The 12,885-nt window shown below is 35.7% G+C and overlaps 1 protein-coding gene across 2 annotated transcripts in view; it reads right to left on the bottom strand.

Moving 5' to 3' along the window:
• The window catches only part of CRAMP1 (cramped chromatin regulator homolog 1), a 112,086-nt gene that overhangs the window by 9,338 nt on the left and 89,863 nt on the right, over positions 1-12,885 (bottom strand). For both annotated transcript variants that reach the window (XM_051969455.1, XM_051969454.1), the window contains exons 12-17: positions 12,315-12,496; positions 12,042-12,116; positions 5,605-5,686; positions 4,662-4,766; positions 4,241-4,419; positions 360-440 (exon numbers count right to left, since the gene is read on the bottom strand). In XM_051969455.1, coding sequence (XP_051825415.1) covers positions 360-440; positions 4,241-4,419; positions 4,662-4,766; positions 5,605-5,686; positions 12,042-12,116; positions 12,315-12,496 — 704 coding nt within the window. The remainder of the gene's footprint in view (positions 1-359; positions 441-4,240; positions 4,420-4,661; positions 4,767-5,604; positions 5,687-12,041; positions 12,117-12,314; positions 12,497-12,885) is intronic.

The following is a 12,885-nucleotide window of genomic DNA, read 5'->3' as shown; positions in this document are numbered from 1 at the left end:
CATTCCAGTGTCAACAAATCCTAGGCTTTCTACACCAGAATCCACAAGAAAGGTTAAGGTAACTTCATTGGCAAAAGATGGTTCTAATATGGTGGTGAGATGTAGAATCTACAACTTTACTTGGAGAAGAGAAGGAAATAGCCTAAAGAAGAAAAGATAGGCCAATGAAGACAATTTCAAATGAGACAAACACTAAGAGGCTATATGAACTCCTTTCTAGAGCTCTCCAGGAAACAATAAAAGTAGGACAAAGGTCATGGAACCATGTGGAAGATGAGAAAGGAATGCAGGGCTTATATACTTGAGATGAATTCTGGGTTCATGGCACTGTTTAGAACCTTCACAGTGCTTGGACTTACCTGGAAACTCTGAGCTACAGATTCCTGTTCAGGCCTTGTGGGAATACTGATGAAAGGAACACGGCATCCATCGCTTGTGCCCTAGAAATAGAAAAGGTATAATAGAAGTTTGCCAATTATTATTGTTTTTAATTTTTATTAAAGGTTTTTATTGATAGAACATATGCATGTATAATTTTTTAACACTGACCCTTGTAAAACTTTGTCCAACTTTTTCTCTCCTCCCCACCCCCTCCCCAAGATGGCAGGTAGTCCAATACATATCAAATATGTTACAATCCAATATATGTATACATATTTATACAATTATCTTGCTGCCTACACACACACACACACACACACAAACACACACACACACAAAATTGGATCAAGAAGGAAAAAAAAAATCCAAGAAAGAAAATAAAATGCAAGCAAACATCAACAGAAAGAGTGAAAATGCTATGTTGTGATCCACACTCAGTTCCCACGGTTCTCTCTCTGGGTGTAGATGACTCTCTTCATCACTGAACAACTGGAAGTAGTTTGAATCATCTCACTGTTGAAGAGAGCCATGTCCCATCAGAACTGATCATCTTGTTGCCATGTATAATGATCTCCTGGTTCTGCTCATTTCATTTAGCATCAATTCCTGTAAGTCTCTCCAGGCTTCTCTGAAATCATCCTGCTGATCATTTCTTACAGAATAATAATGTTCCATAACATCCATATACCACAATTTGTTCAGCCATTCTCCAATTGATGGGCATCCCTTCAGTTTCCAGTTTCTTACCATTACACAGAGGGCTGCCACAACCATTTTTGTTCATGTGGGTCCCTTTCCCTCCTTTAAGATCTCTTTGGGATATAAGCCCAGTAGTAACATTGCTGAGTCAAAAAGTATGCACAGTTTGTTAACTTTTGGGGCATAGTTGCAAATTGCTCTCAAGAATGGTTGGATCCATTCACAGTTCCACCAACACATTGGACATTATCTACATTAGTTTTGTTTGTACAAAACCTTTTTAACTTAATATAATCAAAATTATCTATTTAGTGATCAATAATGATCTCTACTTTTTTTTTGGTCACAAATTCCTCCTCCACAGATCTGAGAAGTAAACTATGTTCTTCTATTTTTTGTTTTTAATAATATCATTCTTTATGTCTAGATCATGAATCCATTTCGACCTTATCTTGGTATATGGTATTAGGTATAGGTCAATACCTAGTTTCTGCCATACTAGTTTCCAATTTTCCCAGCAGTTTTTGTCAAATAGTGAATTCTTATCCCAAGAGCTGGGATCATTGGGTTTGTCAAACACTAGATTGCTATAGTTATTGACTATTTTGTCCTGTTGAACCTAACCTATTCCACTGATCAACTAGGCTATTTCTTAGCCAGTACCATATGGTTTTGATGACCGCTTCTTTATAATATAGTTTTAGATCTAGTACAGCTAGGCCATCTTCATTTGCTTTTCTTTTCATTAATTCCCTTGAAATTCTTGACCTTTTGTTCTTCCAGATGAATTTTGTTATTGTTTTCTAGGTCAGTAAAGTGATTTCTTGGGAGTTTGATTGGTATGGCACTAAATAAATAGATTAGTTTAGACAGTATTGTCAACTTTATTATATTTGCTTTAACTATCCAAGAGCACTTGATATTTTTCCAATTGTTTAGATCTGACTTTGTGTGAAAAGTGTTATATAATTTTTCTCATATAGTTCCTAACTTACCCTTGGCAGGTAGATTCTCAAATATTTTATACTATCAACAATTATTTTAAAAGGAATTTCTCCTAGGATATACTGCAACCTATTCAACATGTACAGGACTGCTTGCTATCTGGGGGAGGGGATAAAGGGAGGGAGAGGAAAGATTGGAACAGAAGTGAATGCAAGGGATAATGCTGTAAAAAATTACCCTGGCATGGGTTCTATCAATAAAAAGTTATTTAAAAAAAAAGGAATTTCTCTTTGTATCTCTTGCTGTAGGGCTTTGTTAGGGATGTATAAAAATGCTGATTTATATGGATCCTGCATACTTTGCAAAAGTTGCAGTTATTTCTAATGATTTTTTAGTTAATTCTCTAGAGTTCTCTAGGAATACCGCCATATCATTTGCAAAGGGTAAGCATTTGGTTTCCTCATTGCCTACTCTAATTCCTTTAATCTCTTTTCCTCCTCTTATTGCTGAAACTAGCATTTCTAATACAATACTGAATAGTATTGGTGATACTGGGCAACTTTGTTTCACCCCTGATCTTGTTGAAAATGGTTCCAGGTTATCACCATTACATATGAGGCTTGCGGATGGTTTTAAATAGATGCTTTTTAAAGGAAAAATCCATTTATTCCTATGCTCTCTAGTGTTTTTAATAAGAATTGATGATAGATTTTATCAAATGCTTTTTCTGCATCTATTGAGGTAATCATTTTTTGTTAATTGTTAATTGATATAGTCAATTATGCTAGTAATTTTCCTAACATTAAACCAGCTCTATATTCCTGATTTAAATCCTACTCAGTTGTGGTGTTTTATTCTGGGGATGTTTTTCTGTAAACTCTTTTAAGATTTTTGCATCAATATTCATTAGGGGGATTGGTTTATAATTTTCTTTCTCTGTTTTCATCCTACCTGGTTTAGGTATCAGTACCAAGTCTGCGTCATAAAAGGAATCTTTCGTTCCCTATTTTTTCAAATAGTTTATATAGTATTGGAGTTCATTGTTCTTTAAATGTTTGGTAGAATTCACATGTAAATCCATCTGGTCCTGGGAATTCAATTATTTTTAATAGCAGCTCATGTATACAGGAACTACAGCTTAAAAAACAAAAAACTACAACTTATTTTCATAACCACTTTGTATGAGTCCTTGGTTTTAAGACATAGTTCCTTTTATGGGATAAGATTAGGTATGGAGAAGAGCGGGAAAAGTATGCTTTCCTCTCTTTCATCACAATGATAATGTACAATAATATTCCATATGCAATCACGTAAAAAAAAAAAAAGGATGAGTAAACTGCAGCTTGAGAGTCAAATCTAGTCAGCCCCTTGATTTAAAAAAGGTTCTTACATTTTTAAATAAAATTTCTTGAGGGCCACATACTTTGCTTACCCCTTTGCTGGGGGAAAAAACCCTTAAAACTTTGTTTTTGTTAGACTAGGTGGCTTGCTGGTTATAAGAGGTAGAAATTAAACATTCAGCAGGGGCAGCTAGATGGCACAGTGGATAGAGTAACAGCCCTGAAGTCAGAAGGACCTGAGTTCAAATCTGACCTCAGACTTACTTAACACTTCCTTGCTGTGTGACCCTAGGCAAGTCACTTAACCCCAATTGCCCCAGCAAAAATAAATAAATAATAAAATGAATATATATATATATATATATATATATATCAGATTAAAAAAAAAGAAACTAAACATTCAGAAATGAATGTGATATAAAAGCTTATTGTGATGAATCAAAATTATATTAAAAAAAACCAGAGTAACCAAACTTAACACATATTTGAAATATCCTCACTGGTTCACGGCACTGATTTGGACATTACATTTGTGTTAATGGATCTAAGATCACTTTGGCTTTTGACATTCACAACACAGTACAGCATTTAGTTTTCAATCAAGTGTCTAAAATATGCCTCCCACATAAGTACAGATAATAATTCCTTATAAGTAATATCTATATGCTTGGCTGACAATTCCAACTAGATCTATATGGCTTCTCAATATATTTGCTATCCCTCCTAGCTTTGTGTGTTAGAAATTTCTTAAGCAATAAAATTTAGTTCTTAAGTGGCCCCCCCCCAAAAAAAAGGCAAAATAGAGTAAAAGATAGAAAAACAGCAATAATAATTTCCATAATTCAATTACAAAGATACATATTCCTGATACAAACCCCCATAGCTGATATGGCATCCCCATTCTGATGTGAGCTAGCCAAGTTTTGTCCTGTCACTGTGGCTGTCACTTCCTCTGAAGGCAACTGTGTTATCCCAGGCAAACCCTCAGGGTCCAGAACAGGAAGTGGGCTCCCAGGGATAATACCAGCACTTTTAGCTGCCAAATCAATGGCACCTACAGGAAAAAGGACAGGATTATAATGATTCTCCAAAATGAGTACTAACATTCCCATGCTGAGATCATAAAAATATCCTATCTACCTCAAAGAACTCATTTTTAAGTGAGAAGTAAATAGCTTACAAGATTTTCCTTCCAAGGGCTTAGGAGATATGTATTTGAGAAGGAAAAAGAAAAGTATCACTCAGAAGCATGGGGCTGGCTGCAAATTCACTTCATGCTTAGCCATGGATACTCACTAGATAGGTGATTAGCAGCCTGGGCTGGAAGAACCTTGGGCACAATAGGTCGAGACAAAGCAGCTTTGGTCAGAGAGGACTGGATTGGCCTAAATGATCCTCTTCCTAAGATGGGAACAAAAGTCAATTTATAGAATGCACTTCAATATGAATGACAATTAGAGAATGATTTGAGCATAACATGAATTTGGTGTTTACTTTTATGCTCTAGTTTGTCCAGGGGAAGCAACGAGAGAACAAAGAAAACTGGATCACTTTACAATAACTCAGAAACTGCACCCCTTTCAATACCCACTTCCACAAGGAAATTTCAAATAAGGCAAAGGTTCAAATTTAATGTATATCTTTTGGCACAGTAGAAGTTAAGGGCAGAGGAGAGCTCTGACCTTCTCTATTTTCCGCTGTGGCCAAGGTCCCCTGCCTTCTCACCAGGAACTACGATGCAGGCCAACCAAAGTCCAAAACCTCATTGCCATTATTTATTTTTAGCATTTATGCACTTTGTACCTATTTAACATGTATGAAACACTGCTACATTTTTGTTATCTTACTTTTTTTTTTTTAATGTGCCATTCATTGATTAATTTTGTCTTTGTGTCTCAATCCTATTTTCAAATTAAGCCCCCTGGTTTTTGTTGATCAATTTTATATACTTCAAAGATTTTTGGGAATTCATGTGGCATTATAGCAGAATAAATTATTTACAAAAGGAAACTAAAGAAGTAAACTACAGCAATCATCTACAAGAAGCAATATACAACAGAAGAGATTGCAAGTCCTTCTCCAATGATAATGTTCCGTTAGTATTCCAAATGTATTTCAAACATGGATGTTATTTAATGCATGACAGAAGAACATATCAATTCATTCATGCCAACTACACCTATGACCCAAATTAAGGAAAATCACAGGTAAATTTAAGTGGAACTACAGAAGAACTTACCTGTTATAGAGGAATTTGACATAATGGAGAAAGAACACACATTATGGGATGGATTTCCTGATGGTCTAGGAAGCAGCGTTCTCTAAGGGGAAAGAAAAGAACAAAAATATAAGGAGTCAAATTCATTTAAAAAAGACTTAGGAGACATGTTCAAAATAAGCATTCTAAATAAAGCATGGTTGACTTATGAAATATGAGATATCCTTATGTAAGAATTCTATGAATAAGAAAGCTTCAGATCCTTTTATCTTAAAGTTTCTAACTATGAACAATAAGCACCATAACATTATATATTTAAGTTGGAATCAACTCATTTAGTTTCTTTCAAATGGGTCTGGATTGTTTTATTAATTACTGAAGTAGTAGGAAGAGCAAATGATAAAACACCAATTACATACGCGATGGGAAAAATGAGTAATGTTAAAAGGTCTCTCGGGTGTTCCTATATTCATTTATTTAACAAACATTTATTCTGGGCCTAAGCGTATAAGGTCTGATGTTTAGACAAAGATAAATAACAGATTCCTACGCTCAAGAACCTACAAATTAGTTGAAGAAATATTTTGTTTATAAACACACGCACACGCGCACACACACACACACACACACACACACACACACTAAGACACACAAGCTTATGTGTACACATATAGACATAAACAAGTATAGAAAGTGACAAGAGCACTGAAGAGGGATGGGAAATTGAGGAAGATTTACTTGAGAGGAGGTAACATTAGAATTTGACAATAAGTAGATTTCAATACCTAGAAATTTTTGGAAGAGGAAAGATTAGTAGAATTCCAAGAAGATGGAAAAGGCTAGAAATTGGAGGATGAATCCAGGAAATAGTGAATATTTTATAATATAGGGAACAAGAAGGGCATAAGTATGAGAAAAGAATAGATAAGGAATGATGGAGTAATATAATAAAGTAGTTGGGTAGGCTAAGAGTTATGTATAGATCTTATTAAAAGGTATGCAACAGGAGACCACTGAAGTCATATTATGATCAGAAAGACCTGATTAGAAGTATGAGTTACAAAAATTAATCTGGCAATAGAAATGAAAAAAAGATGAAGTTAAGCCTAAAGGTAATGAGAAACAATTAGTCCCAATGCTATATAAGCTATTTGAAAAAATAGGGAATAAAGGAGTCCTACCAAATTCCTTTTATACCTAAACCAAGTAGGTTGAAAACAGAGAAAGAAAATTACAAGACCAATCTCCCTAATGAATATTGATGCTAAAATCTTAAATAAAATATTAGCAAAAAGATTACAGAAAATCACCCTCAGGATAATACACTCTGACCAAGTAGGATTTATACCAGGAATGCAGGGCTGGTTCAATATTAGGAAAACTATTAGCATAACTGACTATATCAATAACCAAATTAACAAAAACCATATGATCACCTCAATAGATGTAGAAAAAGCATTTGATTAAAATCCAACATCCATTCCTAATAAAAACACTTGAGAGGATAGGAATAAATGGACTTTTCCTTAAAATAGTCAGGAGCATATATTTAAAACTGTCAGTAAGCATCATATGCAATGGGGAAAACCTGGAACCTTTCCCAGTAAGATCAGGAATAAAGCAAGGTTGCCCACTATCATCATTATTATTCAATATTGTATTAGAAATGCTAGCCTCAGCAATAAGAGTCGAGAAAGAGATTAAAGGAATTAGGGTAGGTAATGAGGAAACCAAACTATCACTCTTTGCAGATGATATGACGGTATATTTAGAGAACCCCAGAGATTCTACTAAAAAGCTATTAGAAATAATTCATAACTTTAGCAAAGTTGCAGGATACAAAATAAATCCACATAAATCCTCAGCACTTTTATACATCACCAACAAAATCCAATAGCAAGAGATACAAAGAGAAATTCCATTCAAAATAACTGCCGATAGCATAAAATATTTGGGAATCTATCTACAAAGGAAAGTCAGGAAGTATATGAGCAAAATTACAAAAAACTTTCCACACAAATAAAGTCAGATTTAAATAATTGGAAAAATATTAAGTGCTCTTGGATAGGGCGAGCGAATATAATAAAGATGACAGTATTCCCTAAACTAATCTATTTATTTAGTGCTATACCAATCAGACTCCCAAGAAAATATTTTAATGATCTAGAATTCATATGGAAGAACAAAAGATTGAGAATCTCAAGGGAATTAATGAAAAAAAAAATCAAATGAAGACGGCCTAGCTGTACATGATCTAAAACTATATTTATAAAGCAGCAGTCACCAAAACTATTTGGTATTGACTAAGATAGATTAGTTGATCAGTGGAATAGGTTAGGTTCACAAGACAAATAGTCAACCATTGCAATCTAGTGTTTGACAAACCCAAAGAACCTAACTTTTGGGATAAGAATTCATTATTTGACAAAAACTGCTGGGAAAACTGGAAATTAGTGTGGCAGAACTTAGGCATGGACCCACACTTAACACTGTATACCAAGATAGGATCAAAATGGGTCCATGATTTAGGCATAAAGAATGAGATTATAAATTAAAAATTAGAAGAACATAGGATAGTTTACCTCTCAGACTTGTGGAGGAGGAAGAAATTTGTGACCAAAGACAAACTAGAGATCATTATTGATCACAAAATAGAAAATTTTGATTATATCAAGTTAAAAAGCTTTTGTACAAACAAAACTAATGCAAACAAGATTAGAAGGGAAGTAACAAACTGGGAAAACATTTTCACAGTTAAAGGTTCTGATAAAGGCCTCATTTCCAAAATATATAGAGAATTGACTCTTAATTTATAAGAAATCAAGCCATTCTCCAATTGATAAATGGTCAAAGGATATGAACAGACAATTTTCAGATGACGAAACTGAAACTACTTCCACTCACATGAGTGTTCCAAATCACTACTGATGAGAAAAATGCAAATTAAGACAATTCTGAGATACTCCTACACACCTGTCAGATTGGCTAGAATGAATGTTAGAGGGGATGTGGGAAAACAGGGACACTAATAATTGTTGGTGGAATTGTGAATACATCCAGTCCTTCTGGAGAGCAATTTGGAACTATACTCAAAAAATTATCAAACCCTAACGAGATATTAAAGAAGGGAAAGGGACCTGTATGTGCCAAAATGTTTGTGGCAGCCCTGTTTGTAGTGACTAGAAAATGAAAAATGAATGGATGCCCATCAATTGAGAATGGTTGGGTAAATTGTGGTATATGTTATGGAATATCATTGTTCTGTAAGAAATGACCAGCAGGATGAATACAAAGAGGCTTGGAGAGACTTACATGAACTGATGCTAAGTGAAATGAGTAGAACCAGGAGATCATTGTATACTTCAACAACGATATTGTATGAGGATGTATTCTGATGGAAGTGGATTTCTTCGACAAAGAGAAGATCTAACTCAGTTTCAATTGATCAATAATGGACAGAAGCAGCTACACACAAAGAAAGAACACTGGAAAATAAATGTAAACTGTATGCATTTTTGTTTTTCTTCCCAGGTTACTTTTACCTTCTGAATCCAATTCTTCCTGTGCAACAAGAGAACTGTTCGGTTCTGTACATATATATCGTATCTGGGATATACTGTGACATATTTAACATGTATAGGATTGCTTGCCATCTGAGGGAGGGGGTGGAGGGAGGGAGGGAGGGGAAAAGTTGGAACAGAAGTGCATGCAAGGGATAATGTTGTAAAAAATTACCCAGGCATGGGTTGTCAATAAAAAGTTAAAAATAAATAAATAAATAAAATAAAGGTAATGAGAGCAATTTCTCGGTGAGAGAGAGTGGAAATGAGAAAAGATTTTCAAGGCAAAGTTGATAGAGCAGGATCTAATATCTGATAAGATACAGGGAAAGGAACAAGAGTCACAAAGGAATGAGAAGACTCTGAAATTGCTTTCAAAGATGTAATCATGGAGCCCAATGGCTCTTCTATCAGAAAGATGAACCAAAGTTAGGTGCCACAGTAGTCTCAGCAGGGGGATAAGCATGGAGAAGATGCTGAATGTGATATTCAAAGATCCCCAATCTTTTTCCTGTCACCTGTCACTTAGAGGCTTCATGACCATAGCCAAGCTACTGCATTTCTCTGAGCCTCAGCTTTCTTACCCATTAAAAGAGAACAATTTGCAAAGTGCACATTACAACAATGGAAATGGAAAGAACAATAAGTACTAGACAGTCAAAGTTGAATGTTGAGAAATTTTAAACAAACTTGATCCACAACCAGTCACATAAAATGCCACCCCTTGATGCGGGAAAACTGGGACACTAATGCATTGTTGGTGGAGTTGTGAACGAATCCAACCATTCTGGAGAGCAATCTGGAATTATGTCCAAAAAATTATCAAATTGTGCATACCCTTTGATCCAGCAGTGTTTCTATTGGGCTTATATCCCAAAGAAATACTAAAGAAGGGAAAGGGACCTGTATGTGCCAAAATGTTTGTAGCAGCCCTATTTGTAGTGGCTAGAAACTGGAAAATGAATGGATGGGTAAATTGTGGTATATGAATGTTATGGAATATTATTGTTCTGTAAGAAATGACCAGCAGGATGAATACAGAGAGGCTTGGTTTGGTGAGACTTACATGAACTGATGCTAAGTGAAATGAGCAGAACCAGGAGATCATTATACACTTCGACAACGATATTGTATGAGGACATATTTTGATGGAAGTGGATTTCTTTGACAAAGAGACCTAACTAAGTTTCAATTGATAAATGACGGACAAAAGTAGCTACACCCAAAGAACGAACACTGGGAAACGAATGTGAACTATCTGCATTTTTGTCTTTCTTCCCGGGTTATTTATACCTTCTGAATCCAATTCTCCCTATGCAACAAGAGAACTGTTCGGTTCTGCAAACATATATTGTATCTAGGATATACTGCAACATATCCAACATATAAAGGACTGCTTGCCATCTAGGGGAGGGGGTGGAGGGAGTGAGGGGAAAAAAAAAATCGGAAAAGAAACGAGTGCAAGGGATAATGTTGTCAATATAAAGTAATCATTAAATAAAAAAAATAAAAATAAAAATAAAAAAATAAAATGCCACCCCTTCTTCCCCAGAGGGAGCCAGGGATCCATGGGCATAGGGCATGGAATATAATAAGGCAGACAGATTGTGTTGAACTTTCTCTGCAAACCCCCCCCACCCCCAATCCATCCTTTTCTTCTTTATCACAAGAAATTGATCCCTGGAAGGGGAAAGAGGAGACACAGGGGAAAATCTAGACAATGTAAAAATAAAAAACTATAAAAACATATTTCAAAAAGTAAAATAAAAGAAATATCATTAGAAAAAAAAAGAATATAAGTGGCTGAACCAAGACAATGGATTAGAAGCAGCCACCCAGTTACACTTCCTCAATATTCCCCTCCAAACATTTTAAAAATATGACTGCAAATCAAATTTTGGAGGGAGAGAACCAACAGAACTGTGAGGGAACAGAAGGTCAGCAGAAGAAGTCTGCAGCAACAAGATGAAGGCCTATCTGGAGGCCACATGTACCACAGCAATGTTTGCCACAGCAATAGCTTTAGGATTCTCAGTTCAAAAAACAATAAAGGGGTAAAATAACTGGTTAGGAAGATTTTACAGTGGACCCTTTGAAGGCACTGGGTACAGTTGGCACTGCTTGGTAACTCTACTGCCCAAATGCAGTTAGTTTCAGCTCACAGTTCCAGGATGAGGAGAAGAGTTAGTGAAAGCTGGTCACAAGGAGCAAGTGCCCTAATCATAGTTCTCTAGTGCTTATGGCTGCTGGGAAAAAGGAGCCATTCCTGGGTCAATAGCAGAGCACAAAGAAAAGCAATGATCACACTTTTCCCAGCATCACATCACCTTGGAAGCACCAAAAACTTGCAGATTTCCAGAACTAATTGAAAACAGCATTCAAAATGCTGAAGCTTGGCACAGTTACTCCCCAATCTCAGGTGAGCAAAATCCAACTTGAAATAAGCTAGGAAAAGGAGCAAACAACAAAAAAAGCATATGACCACTAAAAGCTACTAAAGTCAGGGAAAATCAAGACAGAAACTCAGAAAAAGATAACAATGTGACATTTTTTACCCCTTCATTCAGTAGAACATGTGCTGCTGCAGGGTCAAGTCCTTTTGGGGAGATGGAAGACGCCCAGCCCAGCCCCTTGTTGCCCTCCTATTTGTGGAAGGATCTTGGATTTTAAAAGTTATATTTCCTAAGAAATAAGTATATTTTATATATGGAGTAATACATGGTGGTTGAGAAGGGGGCAGATATTAATACTATTTTAAACATAGGATAACTGAAGCAGAATAGGAAGATCTTTTTTATACTAGTTCAAGTATTGATAAAGCCAAGAAAAAAACCTGTTCTATATCATAGAACTAATTTTTAATGACCAGAAATAGGTACAATAATTAGCTCTTCTGACCTGTACCACCAATGGCTTCCGCAAGTGTCTATTTCGTAACTTCCTTGGCTTTGGCAAGAAGAAATCCGACTGCATCTGCAAAGGAAACCATCAGACAAGAAGGATAAGGTCTTTAATCTCAATGAGAAACATCCACCAAATACCTATTCCTTTTCTGTATAGAAGTGAATCTTGATTTCAGAGATCAAGCTAGATAAGAAACAATCTTTTTATAGTATCTCTGGAGTAATGTGTGAGCTTATCTCCTGTGGAGACAGATCTTTCTGCACTTACACCGATTGTGTCAAGATGCTGTCGAAAAGTCAACTCTGCATCCTTGCTAGGTGAAAACAGCTTTCCATGTCGGCTATTGGGTGGCAAGGTTGTTGGGACTGCAAAAAGCCCCCCATCAGAATCACTGTTTCCTGAACTGGATGGAGCGGCTACCAGAAGAGGTCTTGGAGGGTTTCTCAAACCTTTAAAGAAAGAAAAATTGAATGACCTCGATTATAGCACTATCCATTTATAAGGGGAGGGGAGCTCAGGTTAGCTGGTCTGAAGCTAATCATAGTGAGGTGAAATGCCAGAGGTCAGACAGGTTGGAAAGGAAAGAGTTGGCATCTTATCACAGCTCCTTTGACATTTAACCTAGTCTACTGTTTCTTATATACTGTCTTCCCTGATAAAGAATTAAATTTTGGGAAAAATTATATAACAAACTATGAGGATGAATCATTTTGCATGGAATTTCTCTATTTTGATACACATAAATCATGCATTTCTAGTTAATCCTTATTAATAGGTGGGGGGAGGGAAGTAAGGAAGCAACCATTTATATAGTATCTATTACATACCAATTACTATG

This window comes from Antechinus flavipes, chromosome 1 (genome assembly GCF_016432865.1).
Source record: "Antechinus flavipes isolate AdamAnt ecotype Samford, QLD, Australia chromosome 1, AdamAnt_v2, whole genome shotgun sequence".
Classification (NCBI taxonomy): Eukaryota; Metazoa; Chordata; class Mammalia; order Dasyuromorphia; family Dasyuridae; genus Antechinus; species Antechinus flavipes.
This window is presented reverse-complemented; position numbering and strand designations above follow the sequence as displayed.